Source organism: Schistocerca piceifrons, chromosome 5 (genome assembly GCF_021461385.2).
Source record: "Schistocerca piceifrons isolate TAMUIC-IGC-003096 chromosome 5, iqSchPice1.1, whole genome shotgun sequence".
NCBI lineage: Eukaryota > Metazoa > Arthropoda > Insecta > Orthoptera > Acrididae > Schistocerca > Schistocerca piceifrons.
In genome coordinates, this window is record NC_060142.1 from 134691874 (window position 1) to 134709460 (window position 17587).

The following is a 17587-nucleotide window of genomic DNA, read 5'->3' on the forward strand; positions in this document are numbered from 1 at the left end:
ATCGTGGTCACATTACAGTCGGTTGCGCTTCATTTTCCATGCTAGCGCCACCGACCTCTATGTGGCAGGAAGTGGCTTTTTTTAGAAAAATAAACAAGTGACTTACTCGCATTGCTAAACCAAGAGTTCCCAATGTCTGAATTATTTGTGTTTGATAAATGGTTCTCTACTTACAGGATCCATACCATCATCAAAATTTTGATTCTAAACCTATGAGATACGTTGTATTTGATTTCATCCTAGTACTACAAGCTTATTGTGGCGTCAACACTCCTACAAATTTTCTGAAAATGTGTAGGTGTAAGATACTTATTCTATGAAAGGTATTACTTTTGGTAGTAAGGGTTTGACCCGAGGGGAGTTCGTGTGAAAATCCTGCCACCTCCTAGATGACAATTAGAGATTGTGTGTTTAAATAATGTTACAAAATTGTTAAGGCTTTCGTGGCCACTTGTTGACAAACTGCCTATTGGCTTCTGTCTCGGGTTCTTCGGCCGACGTTCATATAATGATTTTTCTGACGCCAATAGCCAGAAGCCAATAGGCAGTTTGTCAAATAATGTTACTTCTTTTAAATTGTTCTACATATTATATTCATGCATTTGTACAAAATGTCGTCTTAAAATGTATATATTCGTTATAGTTATTAACAGAAAAATTGTAAGTCGTAGAATTAAGTTCTATCTTCTCTATCCAAACTCACATAACGTGTGAATGTGAGAAATAGGTCTTTTTTTCCATTTTCAGCTACACAGAAAATATAGTAACTGAATGAACCTTGAAGAAATTTCACAGTCTTTCTGTCTCCAGCAGTTAGCTGTGCATGGTATTCTTTCGTCACAATTATGCACATTACAAAGTTCGTAGTGTTCGTACCTTATCTTTGTGATAACACAATTGAAATCTTGCGAATGAACAGTACTCATAAACCATAAACAGCGACTGTATCCAGAGACATTTATGGTGATGGGAGCAAATAGCAACCGGATGCCTTCGCTGTGCAAAGTGATTACAACGGAAAATAACTCTGCCAGATTTTTCAGTGGCCACAATGCGAACGGAGATTCCACGCTGAATGTTTCATTCACACTCGGTGGTTGACGGAGGGCGAAATGTCATTTCTTCTGACGGTACCATCGCCAGATGCCCTCAGCAAGCCACATCAGCATACAGAAAGCCACCAGTCCGGTGAGGAGGTGTATACACAACGGGTAGTCTCCCGTCTCGTCACGGACGTAGCCTGAAACACAGATAGAAATTCCGATCTGTAACTTGTCCTAACCTATTTTGGTCATTTTTGTGAATGATTAAATTAGACGAATCTTACTTTCAATTGCAGGAAATTAAATAATGACCAGTAAGTGCTGTTTATACAACAAATAACGTGATTAGTCAAGATTTAGGATTTACATTCAACAACATCAAACAGCTATCGTGTTACAGACGGACACACAATATATATATACAGGGAAACTTTGTTAGGAAAAAAGTGCAAAAGTTCTTGATCGATTACCTTCAAATTTGGTGCACGATACGCTAAATAACGTTTAGATTTACACTCTAAGACAAAAAAACAATGGAATTATATATATATATATATATATACTCCAAGACAAAAAACAAAGGAATTATTCGAATGGGATGGAAACCAGTAAATGTGATGTATGTGGAAAGGCAAACAAATCATTATGATTTCCGAAAAATGGATGATTTACAGAAGAGAATGTGCTTCTGAAACTGAGGAAGTCAGCACATGTTCGTCCACCTCTGGCCACTACCTACGCTGTTATTCGCCTTGACATTGGGTGATAGAGTGCTGGATGTCCTCCTGAGGGTTATCGTACCAAACCCTAATTGGTACGTTATATCGTGAAAATCCCGAGCTGACTGGAGGGCCTTGCCCACAATGCTCCAATGGGTCTCATTCACGGGGATACGTGGTGACTTTTCTGGCTAAGGTAGGGTTTGACAAGCATAAAGACAACTTTTTATGTGCTGACCATTACACCATTATGGTCAACATAGCTGTTGTCCAATGTTGGAGAGCCCTGGTAATAGTGAAAATATAAGGGGAGATATGAATTGGAGTTTGTGTTGGGGAGGGTACTTGACTTGAGTAGTTCATGTAGCTGTGTTGACCATAATGTTGTGGTGGTGTAATGGTCAGCATATCTGTCTACTAAGAAAGAAGAGCAGGGTTCGAGTCCCAGCCACAGTACCAATTTTAATTCACTTCTTCAGCTTCCAACGTTATCGTAGATAAGTTAGAAACTGCAATGTTACAGCGAAAATTTAAGATAGAGACAAATAGTGGAAACTCTCGCCGTGTACTGGTAGGCATTATCTTGGTGAAATGTAAACCCAGGACGTCTTACCACGAAAGAGAATGAAACAGCCTGTTGAATATCATAGACGTACCGCTTTACTTTGCTGTGGCTGCCAACCAACGAAGTCCTGCTACGAAAATAAATGGCATCCCACACCATCACAGCTGGTAGTCGTGCCGTAAGACGGGCGACATTCAGGTTGGTATCCCACCGCTGTCCAGAGCGTCTCCAGACACGTCTTCACCGATCATGACGCCTCAGTTCGAGGTGATAATCATCACTGAAGACAACTCTGCTACGCACACTTTGATAGCAAAAATCTCGAACAGTTCATGACTCATTTACTTCAACTTTTACCTGATGCCCCAACAAACATTCAGATGTACATAAAAAAGCACTCCGTCTTCAAGCCACGAGTGGCCTACCGGGCCATCCGACCGCCGTGTCATCCTCAGTGGAGGATGTGGATAGGAGGGGCGTGTGGTCAGTACACCGCTCTCCCGGTCGTTACGATGGTATTCTTGACCGAACCCGCTACTATTCGGTCGAGTAGCTCAAGTGGCATCACGAGGCTGAGTGCACCCCAAAAAATGGCAACAAGTGCCGACCACGCCCGACAGCGCTTAACTTCGGTGATCTCACAGGAACCGGTGTAACCACTGCGGCAGGGCCTTTGCCTTCATATGTGCATAAGTTTTATATGTTTTTTAACTAACAGTGTTATGGTTATCTGTTAAAACCAACCGTGAAAAAGAAGAAGCTGTGCTGCACTGTGAAAATGTGTAGTTTCCTTTCTCTGTAGTCAGTCTTAACTACGATAGCAGGACATTGAAACCATTAGAAAAACTGTTTCTTCTATAGATAGTCTTTCTTCTTGTACGTAGTTTCAAACAAAAGCTGTGTGCACAAAAATGTGCAGTTTTTTCCCCTCACTGCTGGTTTTAACAGAAAACAGGAAACTTGTACTTATGGCTTATCAGCTTATCATTAGGATACTACTACAGAATCTGAATCGACCGAAACTTTGTAAGCCGACCCATTCACAGATTAATACTTCTAGAAATACTGTCATTGAAGCTACTGTTCTCACAAATCCAGCAGCTGGAAACGTCTCTCTCATACCCCATATAACAATAATCCCAACAGATTTTCCCCTACCATTTTAAGAGCCTTTAGTTCCCAATCAAGGTTTCGTTTGCAATAACAGTAAGTTTCAAGGTTAGAGACAAAGAGGAGGCAGTCGGAGAGGGGAGAGGAAATGGACAGGAAGAGGAGACACGAGGAGATGGAGAGAGAGGGAGAGGAAGAGATAGACAGAGAGAAGGTTAAGGGGAAATAGAGAAGCAGATGAGGAGATGGACAGAGTGAGGAAGGAGGAGGAGGTGATGGACAAAGACAGGGGGAGGATGAAATAGACAAAGAATATTGAGAACTACAGGGTGTGATTCAAAAGTTTCAAGACTTAGACCTAGAAATTTATTGGACATTTAAGTACAGCGGACTAAAATTCTTCAGAATATGAACCGTGAACATCAACACAGAGCTGCCAGCACGTCTTCCACTTTTCGTAGCCCTTCTGGAAGGCCTCGTGGGTCATGCTGTCAAGGGCTCTCGTCGAAGCCTGGTGGATGGCGTCGATGGAGTCGAATCGCTTCCTTTTTAGGCCTGTCTCGATTCGGGAGAAGAGGAAAAAGCCACTTGGAGTCAAGTCAGGGCTGTAGGGTGGCTGCGGCAGTGTTGTCACGTCGAACATGACCAAAACTTCGGCGACGGCCCGCGACATGTGAACGGGCGCGTTGTCGTGGTGGAGAATCCAATCGCCCTTGATCGCCATTCGGACGCGGCGAACTCGATCCCTCAAGCAGCAGAATACTCACACTAAGACGACGGTCATTGTTTAAACGTTCCCGCACTCTCTCCACATTTTGATCCGTTCGGCTTGATGATGGCCTCCCAGAGCGGTCGTCGTCTTCAAGAGCCCCTCTAACATCTTTGAAACGTTTGTGCTACATGAAAACCATTGCATGGGACATGGCTTCTTCCTTAAAGGCCTCTTGAATCGTACCGAGAGTCTCCGTGGCGGTTTTGTTCAGTCGCACGCAAAACTTAAACGCCTAACGCTGCTCCAAGTGCTGCTCCATTTCCACCACTCCCGCTTTCCGACCGAGGTCAATGACATGCACTCACGCTGGAAGCGATGCGCACTCTCCTGGGTTCCGGAGGCAACTACCGCAGTATCAATTCACTCCCTGAGAACTCCCACTACTTCCCCCACCCGGCGGAACTGGTCAGCGCGCTCACCTATACTCAGAAATGAATCAGTCTTGAAACTTCTGAATCGCTCCTTGTGCATCCACTTCCCACACGCATTTAGTAACTGTTAATCATTGCCAGATTTGCTAGTCTACCGTGAAAGCAACATTGTACAGACATGTCAAAGCTGTGAAGTGAAAAGTAAAAGACAAGCAACTGTTTTACCATCAGCTATACGATACAGAACAATGTAGTCATTTGATTGTGTGGATCATTCTGTACTTCTGGAATATAACGAAAATTGGGACACAGCTAGCAATAGTCTACATCATACCTTCTACTAACAACAATTTCGACACAGGCTGCTATATTTACCAAATGGAACTATGGTAGCAAGGCTCTCTAAAACGAGTACAGACAACATTTCCTACAATCAACTACTAAATAACATCAAAATCTAATGAAAATATGTAATGTAAAACACACTCGCACACAACATAACCAAACAACTGAGTAAAACTTTAGGAAGGAAGGAGGTGTTTTGATGAAATGTTATTGAAATACATCACTTATCCAGCTTTTTTTCGTAATACGCAAAGAGAACTTCTGTTAGATTTACATACTGAAAAGCACAGTGCTGGAAAAAGACAGAGATGAAATATCGTCAACAGTGAAGGCCAATATTTGGAAAGTAAATAATCTGCCACCAAAAAAGTTCTATTTATCATTTATCGAGTACAAGACACATGCAGGCTGCTTATCATAATACACAAGTAAAACTGCAAATACGGTTCAAATTGGTTCAAATGGCTCTGAGCACTATGGGACTCAACTGCTGTGGTCATCAGTCCCCTAGAACTTAGAACTACTTAAACCTAACTAACCTAAGGACATCACACACATCCATGCCCGAGGCAGGATTCGAACCTGCGACCGTAGCAGTCGCGCGGTTCCGTACTGAGCGCCTTAACCGCTAGACCATCGCGGCCGGCAATTCAGTTGAACTTAGCTGTGTATGCAGGCGGTTGTCGTCGAAGAGCTTGTTGCGCGGTGTGACAAATCGCTGCAATAAGACCCCCTCGTAGTATTGCCGCGTGATGTGCGTCCAGAATTCGTGGTTCCACGACGGCAATCGTGTAAATTGTCTCGGGCAAAGTCTATCCCGGGTTTCGGCACCAAATTTTTATGTCGTGAATCACAGTAGAGCAGCGATTAACAGTCTAACAACACTTTATTACATAGTCACAGAACATATAATACAACAAGTCAAAGATACATTGTCCTAAGAGTAAACAAACAGTCTCTCACTTGCCCGAAGTACATCACTCTGTGACATCACTACTGGAATAACAAATTACTCGAGGAGTGTTGGTCAAGCTAAGTACCAGGCATTAAATTTATCAAAATCCTTAAAAAATGGTTCTATAACATCGGAGAACACACATGACCACTACTGGCTGATCCAACTTACAGCCTGAAGTGCACTTGTCGACGAGAATCAGCAAAGAAAACAATATTATCCCCACGCCAAAAACTCATCTGTTATCAAAGTCAGTCAAACATTATAGTGACCCTGTGCTAGGGTACTAACTTCATCTTGTAATTAAAATGCCATCACTGTCTGATATTACAATGTGGAAGATACATGACACTCGGATGAAATAGTATGCTGAGCACTAGTAGTGATACACATTCTTGGGCCGGCCGGTTCTAGGCGCTACAGTCTGGAACCACGCGACTGCTACGGTCGCAGGATCGAATCCTGCCTCGGGCATGGATGTGTGTGATGTGCTTAGGTTAGTTAGGTTTAAGTAGTTCTAAGTTCTAGGGGACTGATGACCTCAGAAGTTAAGTACCATAGTGCTCAGAGCCACACATTCTTGTAGTGAAGAAACAAATGTTCCTGTGCCTTCAATGTCACCCCAACATTATAACAACTTCATGCTAGGGTATTAATTTTATAAAGCAGTGGAAAACTTCTGTCATGTTATGCTGATAATACTAAGCGCGCAAAGCAGTGGTGGCTGACACTAACAAATAAGCATTCTGAACTCAATTATATTCTACAACCTCAGGTAACCATAAATACACGTCTTAGCACAGCCTCTCTTAAACTTCGATCGTTTTTAATGGGACAATAGATGAAACTGATCAGCTGTTGAAGATATTTGACAGTCTTCATGAAAAAATTAAATTAACGATTTAGATACAAAATAAAACCAGGAACTAAGCTTTTTATATAGAAAGTCGTCATTACAGGTGGCATATTAAGTTTTGATTTTTTTTCGTACTGCAACTTACACAGATTATACTTTACCGTTTGACTTAATGCACCCTCAATGCCAAAAGATGGCTTTTATCTATCAACCATTCATTGTTCAGTAGTAGCACCTTTAATTCAAGATAAAAATAGAGAAAGAGGTGTATTTAATGAAAACTGTAGCTCATATTAATGGATAAAAACAGTCTACAGTAAACAAAATTTTTGAGAAGGAAACAAGAAATGGAGGCACCACCTTAGACTTTAAAACCAGGAATAGTGGAAAAGAAAGGTACACTTCAATGCCTTTTACAGGCGATATATCACGTACGATTAAACGATTGTTTGTTGAAATATATGGTTGCAAAGTAGTATTCTCCACCGACAATTGCCCAAAGAAAAATTTAATTCATAATATTAAAGCCGCAAATGACCGTTAATGAAGTTGAGGTGTTAATAAGATCACATGAAACGGATTTTCAATATTCTACAACGGTGAAACTGAAAGGGCATTAAATACTGGGTATAAAGGACATCGTTTAGGTGAAAAGATACTACTGTCCATAATGCTACATTCACAGGCCACTTGCTGATGTCAGTTCATAATCTGAAAAGAACCAAAGAAATAGAGATCGCCCAAAAAGCAAAGAAATAGTGGTGATTATATGTTGTAGAGGTACTAGAGATTTTTAGACACACAATGAAGATCAATGGCCTGTTTTTAAAAGAGTAGTTCAAGTGAGGAAAAAAAGGTTTCTTTAAACGTTTCAAGCCAGCAGTAATGACTGCATAAATATATTGCCAGGGTAAATTGTTGTCAACAGTACTTCCTGTCAGAAAGCGTTACTATCCTCACACAAAGTGACGTACTACTTTCATTAGCTCACTAGATGGGCTTACTCTTTGATAGCTTTGTTTATTAAAATAGGGCACTGCTATGTACTTTTACAGAGCTGCACGCCTATGTATTTTTTTTACTATGTTTTATTCAGCGTTTTAATTTCTCCTACCATTTCTTCATCAGAGAAGCTGGTAATGTATTATTTCATGTAATGAATATTTAAACACGTGTGTACTGTGAAAAAATGTAGCAGCTAGTGCACTTTTGGATTTCTTGACATTTCTGAGATTTTAATTGCGTGGCACTGCATCAGCACTGTTACACTGTTTACTCTGATAGCGAAATATTTTATTATTTGTTTGTATGATGGCAGGTCAGTGCAAAAAAATAGATTTTACATAAGTGAGCTTTTCATCCCAACATCAGCTGACAACATGTGGCACGTGGCACAACCCACAGTAGTTAATCTGCGCATTGTATCTGAAGCTACATGTACAGTTCGACTTTTGCCCTGTTGAACTGCCATAACTAATATCCCAGGTACACAGTTTCAAAGGTTATTTTGATTTCAGTCACGGTATGTAACTTGAGCTGGTTAGCTCATGCTTCATGTAACATGTTTTAATTTAACCAATCTAAGTAACGGTTTCATTTTCCAGTTGGAGATTTTAGTTACTTTACATCATAACTGACTTCTAGAAATTCTTGTTTGGTTTTGTGATAAATGTTTTAGGTAAAATCATGTACTCTTGAAGAAGATACTCATGTTATTACCAAAAGCTAGGCCAAGTTTAAGTAAATAAACTTCTGGCCCTGGCTAGCTGTTTATTTTATCGCATGGAGGTACTCACAGTTGCTGTTCACACTATGTTCAAAATTGGACACCATTATGGTTTGGTGCAAAGTTAGAATTTTTATATCTGTAAGGGAATTTGCATGTTATGATAAGCAACCTGAATGTGTTTTGTACTTGATAAACAATAAATTATTTTAGTTTGGTAAAGTGTTTATTTTTGGGATATCGACCCCCATCTCTGTCTGTATGCACCATCATCTCTGACTATGCGTCACCTCTGTCTTCTTCTAGCACTGTGTTTGGTCATGTTTTGAAATACGTAAATACAGCAGAAGTTCTTTTTGGGTATTACGGAATTAGCAGTTTAAAGTGACACATAAACAAAATCTCGTCAAAACCCTTTCTTCCTTCCTTCCTACAATGGTGTCCGCGCAGTTCCTGTTCTTTCACTTGGCTATGTTGTCTGTGAGTGTGTGTTTCATAGAACGTATTTTGACTCGGCTTTGGTATTACATAGTTCTTTACTTTAAGAAATACAGTCTGTAAACGTTTCAAAGTACTTTGTCACCATGGTTGGGTTACTAAATATTCCTGTCTTCGTCGAAAGCTGTTATTGTACATAACCTTGACTATACCATGTAAAAGGCATTATTATGCTATAAATAACATGGATCATATTTTCTAACGTAAAACATGATGCATCATCTTAGTCCTACCTAAAATGGTGCTTGTGGAGATGAAGGATTAACGAAAAACTTGTAAAAACCACGGACGACGTCAGTACATGCTACAAACCACTAGTAACATTTCTTCAGCTGGAAGTGACAACAATCATTATGTATTTTAGATATGTTACTATTGTAACATTTGAAAAGCATCATGGAACATTCCAGATATGAAAATATTTAATCTGAGGGTGTATCATGTGACTTGCACCAAAGTGGGCCCAAATAATGTAATTAATTACATTCTTCCAGTACCTGGCAGTTTTTAGACTGTGTTGGTTGATGTGTTCGCTTGCTTAGCGTTAAATGTAAGCTGACGTATATTTTCTGCATTACCCTTTTATGTCAAATTTGAAATGCTAACTGTCTGAGAAGTATGTTATTTGTAATTATATAAGCACAGAAATAGCACTAAGGCACTTAGTTTAGAGTTCTCAATCATACTTTATGCACCTATTTCACGGATGTGTGTGTGTGTGTGTGTGTGTGTGTGTGTGTGTGTGTGTGTGTGTGTGATGAGTTTTTGTATATATGTGGGAAATGACTGTTTTGTACTTAATGCAAAAATTGTATTTTTTATTCTTGCAGACACTTTAGATGTACAAAGGACGTTCTGACACTTGACAATCGTCCCACAGCCACGTATATGTGGAAAATAATCAAGTAAGCCTCAGGGAGTCACACCTAGTGATACGTGGCTGGCGACCACGGGGCCCCGAGCTGAGTCCTGGCATTGCTTCCACTTACTTATGCCAGGTTCCTGACTTTTATCTTTCCTATCTGGCCACCCTCGGCCAGCTCTTGTTCTTTTCCGACCCTGACGCTATTAGGTTTCGAGGGCTAGGGGTCTTTCATTTTCCAACCTATACTTCTCATGCAGCGTCTGACCCGGAGCGGGCGGCTGCAAAAGGCGTCTGTATCCCATGTTAGGGGCGGTCTCCAGAACTGCGGAAGGCAACGGAATACCACCGCAGATTATGTTCCCTGCATAATGCAATCTCCATTTATGCAAAAAAATGGCTTCCTCTCATGTTAAATCAGTGTCCGGAGGTAAAATAGTCCCCCATTCGGATCTCCGGGGGGGACAACTTGAAAGGAGGCAAAAAATCAAAGCGAGAATTGGTACCTGGAACGTCAGAGCTCTGCTACAAGCAGGAAAACTATAAAACCTTAAAAGAGAGATGGAAAAGAATTATATGGACCTCGTAGGAGTTGCTGAGGTAAGATGGAATGGAGATGGAGAGTTGCAGTCAGATAAATATGTATTCTACTACTCACGAAGAGAAGTAAAAGGAATTAATGGAGTAGGAATGATTATGACAAAGGAAATGACTAAATGTGTGGAATATGTAGACTATGCAAATGACCGGGTTATTGGTGTAAGGCTGAAAGGAGCACAAAAAGAGTTACTGATTGTCCAGGTGCACATGCCAACTTCAGAACATGATGACCAAATTGTAGAGGAAACGTACAATGTAATAGAGAGAATAATGGACGAAAATAAAAAATGCTGCAAAGTAGTAATGGGAGACTGGAACGCCATTGTGGGAGAAGGGAAAGAGGGTAACATAGTAGGCAGTCATGGTCTTGGAAAGAGAAATGACAGAGGTGAATGGTTAATTGACTTCTGCAGGGAAAGGCAGCTGATAGCGGCAAACACATGGTTCAAGAACCGTAAGAGGAGGCTCTACACTTGGAAATCACCAGGGGATAAATATAGAAACCAAATCGATTTTATACTGGTAGAAGAAAGATACAGGAATGGAATCAAGAAGGTGCACACATTACCAGGTGCAGATATTAATAGTGACCACAACTTACTTATGGCAGAAATAGAAATAAGAATGAAAAAACTGAAAAAGGCGACAATGGTGAAGAAGTGGGATCTAGAGAAGATAAGGTCCAACAAAGAACAAATTACAGAAATGCTGTCTCGGGACTTTCTAAACACATTACGAGACAAAGAAGCACCTGATAATGCCAACGAGTACTGGAATATGCTGAAAGAAGGAATAATTAAAGCAGGACAGCAAAATATAGGATATGTAAAAGGGAAAAGGTCAAAAAAACCATGGGTCACACAAGAAATGATTTCCAAGATGGAGGAGAGAAGAAAATTGAAAAACAAGAACACTGAAGATGCAAGAAAGATATACCGAAGGTTAAATAACGAACTGCGAAGAGAAACAGAGCAGGCTGGGAAAAAATGGCTAAAAGAGGAATGTGATGAAATTGAAGAACTGGACAGGAGGAGAAGATACGACTTACTATACAACAGAGTAAAGACTATTACATGGGAACAAAACAGAGCAGGAAGTGCTACTATGGAAATTTTGAGTAAAGACGAAGAGGTAGTGTACAAAGATCGTGACGATGTCCTCCAGAGATGGGAAGAATATATAAAAGAGCTATATGACACAAATAGCAAACCAGAAACTCTGGAACTTGAATCACACAACAGTGTAAGTGATGAAGAGAAAGGACTGACCATCATAATGGAAGAAGTAAAGTCTGCCATTGCTGCAATGAAAAATGGCAAAGCAATAGGTACAGATACAATACCGGGAGAAATACTAAAATGCTTGAACCACAATGGAATAAGAGAAATATTGAGGTTATGTAATAAAATATATGACGGTGGTGAATGGCCTGAGGACTTTTTGACAACAGTAATGATTCCATTACCGAAAAAACAAGGAACCAAGAAATGCAGCGAGCACAGGACAATCAGCCTCATTTCACATGCAGCCAAAGTGATGTTAAGAATAATTAATAAAAGACTTGAAAAAGTAATAGAGGAGAATCTCGGCGAGGAGCAGTTTGGCTTTAGACGGAATACGGGCACCAGAGATGCAATAGGGCTCCTACGAATCTTGGGAGAACGGTTTATTGAAAAAGGAAGAGACCTATATATGTGCTTCATCGATTTAGAAAAGACATTTGAAAATGTGGTTTGGGACAAGCTGGCGACTATTATGAGGGAAAAGAGAGTGGACTGGAAAACCAGAAGACAAACTCATTGTACCTTAATCAAAAAGTTTCAGTTAAAGTGAGAGGAGAAAGTACAAACTGGATCAGACTAGGGAAAGGAGTAAGGCAAGGATGCTGTTTATCACCTACTCTTTTCAACCTGTACTTGGAAAATATGATTGACCAATGCTCATTAGATGACAAAGGAGGAAGAAGAGTAGGGTGCTTGAGATTTGCTGATGACATGGTCCTTCTAGCCACAGGGGAAAAAGAATTACAGGATTTGGTGGACACCATTGCAACTAACGGAAAAAAATATGGAATGAAAATTAACACAAATAAAACAAAAGTATTGGCAATAGGAGGAAATAAGGAAATAAAAATTGTGCTGAATGGAGAAACACTAGAACAGGTGCAAAATTTTAAGTATCTTGGAAGCAGGATAGACACCGACTGGAAGTGCACCACAGAAATTAAAACAAGGATAGCAATGGCAAAAGACGCGTTTTATAAGAAAAGGAGAATCTTCTGCAGCGGTCTGGAAAGAGAACTCAGAAAGAGACTCATAAAATGTCTTGTATGGAGTGTTCTTCTATATGGCGCTGAAACATGGGCTATGAGGAAAAAAGACAGAGAAAGGCTGGAGGCTTTTGAGATCTGGACATGGCGGAAGATGGAAAGAATAAGTTGGATGGACAGAGTAAAAAATGAAGAGGTACTGAGAAGAGTGGGAGAGAAAAGGCAGTTACTAGATGTAATAAAGAGAAGAAAAAGAAATTGGATTGGGCATATATTAAGAAAGAATGACGGGCTGATAAAAACAGTTTTAGAAGGTTATGTAGAAGGGAAAAGGAAGCGAGGAAGGGATTCCAGATACTGGATGACATGATGGACGGTACAACATACATCAGCCTTAAGAAGGAAGCAATGGATCGCAGAAAATGGAGAGGCAAAGGACCTGCTAATATAGCAGATAACTGATGATGATGAATCAATTTGACGGACTGTTGTTCCTTCCACTATACATGGTACAATCATCAAAATATAAATGTTGTTGGCAATGACAAGCTACAGAACATTAAACAGCAGTTGAGTTTATTTCGCAGTTTCAAGTTTTGAGGAATAGTAGTTAAAGTAAAACTAATTTTTAGTAACAATGTTTTTGTAATTCTTTACTTACAATGCAAAAGCGAATGTTGGTTTTTAACTATTTATGGTGAGTACCATTTATACTCGTTCTCTTATGTCACAGTGAATGCTATGTAGCCTCCAACGAAATTTGCAGATGTGAGATGGACATTTACTGGACAGATGGAACAGTATTTGACCTTACCAGTTTTTCGTAATGTGGTGCCTTCTACACAATTCAGTGGAAGGCTACGTATTTTTTTCAAGTGTGTTTGTGTGTGTGAAAGGCAGAGAGAAAGAGAGAGAGAGAGAGAGACAGAGGGAGAGGAAGGGGGAGAGTGCGTGTGTCTGTGCGTGTGTGTATGTATATGAATGTGTGTTAGCAAGGTACTTCAATCGTAGAAGTACTGCAACCCATATCCATTAGGTAATTTTAAATACAAAAACTTTCAAACATTCAACAATGAGCTCATTTGGATACTTTTGAGCACAAGTCAAGACGTCTGCTCAGAGCTTCAGTATGATAAATTGTATCATTTTAATGCCCTGGAAAGTACTGGTATGCGATTTGCTATTTCGTAGTAATAGCTGCCACCACTAAAACGAATTAAGTGTGCCTTCTTGGAACGTTAATGACGTTACTGGGTGGAGGAGCATGTCTTCAAGAATACGTTAGCAACATACAAAGTATAATGTTTACATGAAGTGCAACACTGTCATTTCTCACCCACACACAAAAACCCATCAACTCACTCACACACACGCAAACACACACACACGCACACACACACACACACACACACACACACACACACATACAAATACACACACACACACACACACACACACACACACACACACACACAGATAATGGTGTGTGTGAAATGTCATGTGATAGATGTGTGGCTGTGGCCATGTTGGATTGTGATGTTAGAGGGGTGTGGCCTCCACCTGCCACAGCTCAAGCCTCCAACCGTCAAAAGTTTGAAAATAGCTGGTGCGTATATTTGTTCCGTAGTGCTAACGCTATAACTTTTTTTTTTTTTTTTGAGTCATCGGATCAGTCTTATGACTGGTTTGATACGGCCCATCACGAATTCCTCTCCTGTACAAATCTCTTCATCTCAGAGTAGCACTTGCAACCTATGACCTCAATTATATGCTGGATGTATTCTAATCTATGTCCTACCCTACAGTTTTTGCCCCCTACAGCTCCCTCTAGTACCATGGAAGTTATTCCCTGATGTCAAAATGTTCCTTCTTTTTGTCGGTGTTTTCTGTATATTCCTTTCCTCTTCGGTTCTGCACAGAACCTCCTCACTCCTTACCTTGCAGTCCTCCTAATTATCAACATTCGTTTGTAGCACCACATCTCAAATGCTTCGATTCTCTTGTATTCCGGTTTTCCCACAGTCCATGTTTCACTAACTTACAGTGCCGTACTCCAAACGTATGTTATCAGAAATTTTTCTTCTTCAAATTAAGCACTATGATTGATACTAATAGACTTCTCCTGGCCAGGAATGTCCATTTTGGCAGTGCTAGTCTGCTTTTGACATGTCCTCCTTGCTCCATCTGTCATTGGTTATTTTGCTGGCTAGGTAGTGGAATTCCCTAACCTCATCTATATCGTGACCATCATTGCTGATATTAAGTTTCTCGCTGTTCTCGTTTCTGCTTCTTCTCATTACTTTCGTCTTTCTTCGATTTACTCTTAATCCACATTCCTTAGTCATAAGAATGTTCATTCCATTCAGCAGATGCTGTAATTCCTTATCTTCACTGAAGATAGCAATGCCATCAGCGAGTTATCATTGATATCCTTCCACCTTGAATTTCAATTCCTTTGTTGAACCGTTATTTTATTTCCATCATTTTTTTCTATGTATAGATCAAACAGACTAAATCCCTGTCTTTTTCGTTCGATCACTTCTTTCTTGGTATCCTAGTCTTATTGTTGCCTCTTGGTTCTTGTACATATTGTATATTACATGTCTTTCCCTACAGCTTTCCCCTATCAACTGCAACATCAGAACTGCCTCTCTGGTACCTTTACCCGATCATCATCTAACGCATTCTCAATTTTCTTTTCCATTCTTCTGTACGTTATTCTTGTCAGCAACCTGTCAAGTTGAGTGTGCGATAATTCTCGCACTTGAGCTCTTGCAATCTTGAAAGTTGTGTGAATGATATTTTTCCGGAAGTTAGATAGTACATCGCCAGACTCACAAATATAAACACCGCAATGAATAATCGTTTTGTTGCCATTTCCCCCAATGATTTTTGGAATTCTGAATGAACGTTATCTATCCCTTTTGCCTTATTTGACCTTAAGTCTTATAAAGCTCTTTTAAATTCTAATTCTACTACTGGATCCCATATGTGTTCAATTTCGACCCCTGTTTCTTCTTTTGTCAAATCTTTCTCCTCTCTGAGGCCTTCAATGTACTTTTTCCGCCTATGCACTCTCTCCTCTGTATTTAACAGTGGAATCCCATTGCACGCTTTATGTCACTACGCTTGCTTTTAATTTCATCGAAGGTTCCTGTGACTTTCTTATATACTGAGTTAGTCCCTCCGACAATCAATTCTTTTTCCATTTCTTCACATTTTTCATGCAGCCATTTCGTCTTAGCTTCCCTGTGATTCCTATTTATTTCATTCCTCAGCGATTTGTATGTTGTATTCCTGAATTTCCCCGAACATTTTTGTACTTCCTCCTTTCATCGATCACTTGAAGTATTTCTCGTGTTACACTTTATTTCTTCGCATTTAACTTCTTGTACTTATGTCTTTGTTTTCAGCCTTTGTGATTGCCCTTTTAGAGATTGTCCTTTCTCTTCAACTGTACTGCCTACTGAGCTATTATTTACTGCAGTATCTATAGCCGTAGATAACTTCTTGCGTATCTCGTCATTCCTTAGTACTTCTGTATCCCATTTATTTGCATATTGATTCTTCCTGACCAATCTCTTAAACTTCAGCCCACTCTTCATCAGTCTGTCTGTGTCTACATCTGCTCCTTGATGCGCCTTACAATCCAGTATCTGATCATGAAGTAATCTAAATAAAATCTTCCTGTATGTCCCCGTCTTTTCCAAGTATACCTCCTCCTCTTGAACACTGTATTCGCTATTACTAGTTGAAATTTACTGCAGAACTCAATTAGTCTTTCTCCTCTCTCATTCATTCTGCCAAGCCCATATTCTGGCGTAATCCTTTCTTCTACCCCTTCCCTTACAACCGCATTCCAGCCCCCCCTCCCCAATAACTATTAGATTTTCATCCCCTCTTTTGTACTGAATTTCCCGTTCACCGTCCTCATGTACTATCTCTGTCTCTTCATCTTCAGCTTGTAATGTCGGCATGTATACCTGATCTATCGTTGTTGGTATTGGTTTGCTGTCGTTTCTGATGAGAACAACTTTATCACTGAATTGTTCACAGTGAAACACTTCTGCCCTACCTTGCTATTCGTAACGAATCCTGCACCCGTTTTAAAATATTCTGCTGCTGTTGATATTACCCTATACTCATCTGACCAGAAATTCTTGTCTTCTTTCCATTTCACTTCATGGATCCCCACTATATCTAGATTGGGCCTTTGCATTTTCCTTTTGAGAGTTTCTAACCTCCCTACCACGTTCGAATGCGGTACCGAGATCGTTTTTTGATTACTACCCAAAGACGCTACGCCTAGACAACGAATGCTTTCATCAGCATCAGCTCTTACCGACTGAAATCTGTACTCATCTGATCGGTCCATGCAGCCCAGGCCAGGCGCTGCAGGCGAAGTCGTAGTGTTGGCAAACGCACTCGCGTCGGTCGTTTGCTGCCATAGGCGATTGACTCCAGATTTCACTGCACTGTCCTAAGGGATACAGATACATTCGTCCTGCGTCCCACATTGCCTTCTGGATTTATTAATACAGCGTTGCTTGTCTCTTAGCACTGACAACTATACACAAAACGCCTTTGGTCCCGATGTCAAGTGAAGGCTACTGCGTTGTCCGTGATGAGAGGTGATGCCTGAAATTTGTATTCTCGTCAGGCTCTTGACACTGTGGAATTCGACATATTGAGTTACCTACAACTATTTACTATTAAAAACAGTATTGATCACAATTTATTTAGTACGGTGACCGGTTTCGACCACTACTGTTGTCATCTTCAGACCAATGCGGAACAACCTCCATCTGCTAGAGAATCAGTAGTGATCAGCAGTGATCTCTAGCAGAAGGAGGTTCTTGCTCATTGGTCTGAAGATGACCACAGTAGTGGTCGAAA

At 40.4% G+C, this 17587-nt stretch overlaps 1 protein-coding gene across 2 annotated transcripts in view; it reads right to left on the reverse strand.

Annotated features, from left to right (window-relative positions):
* Nucleotides 1–644: 644 nt before the first annotated feature.
* Nucleotides 645–17587, reverse strand: part of LOC124798558 (monocarboxylate transporter 1-like) — a 94142-nt gene continuing 77199 nt past the window's right edge. For both annotated transcript variants that reach the window (XM_047262017.1, XM_047262018.1), the window contains one exon: nucleotides 645–1240. In XM_047262017.1, coding sequence (XP_047117973.1) covers nucleotides 1116–1240 — 125 coding nt within the window. In that variant the 3' untranslated portion in view covers nucleotides 645–1115. The remainder of the gene's footprint in view (nucleotides 1241–17587) is intronic.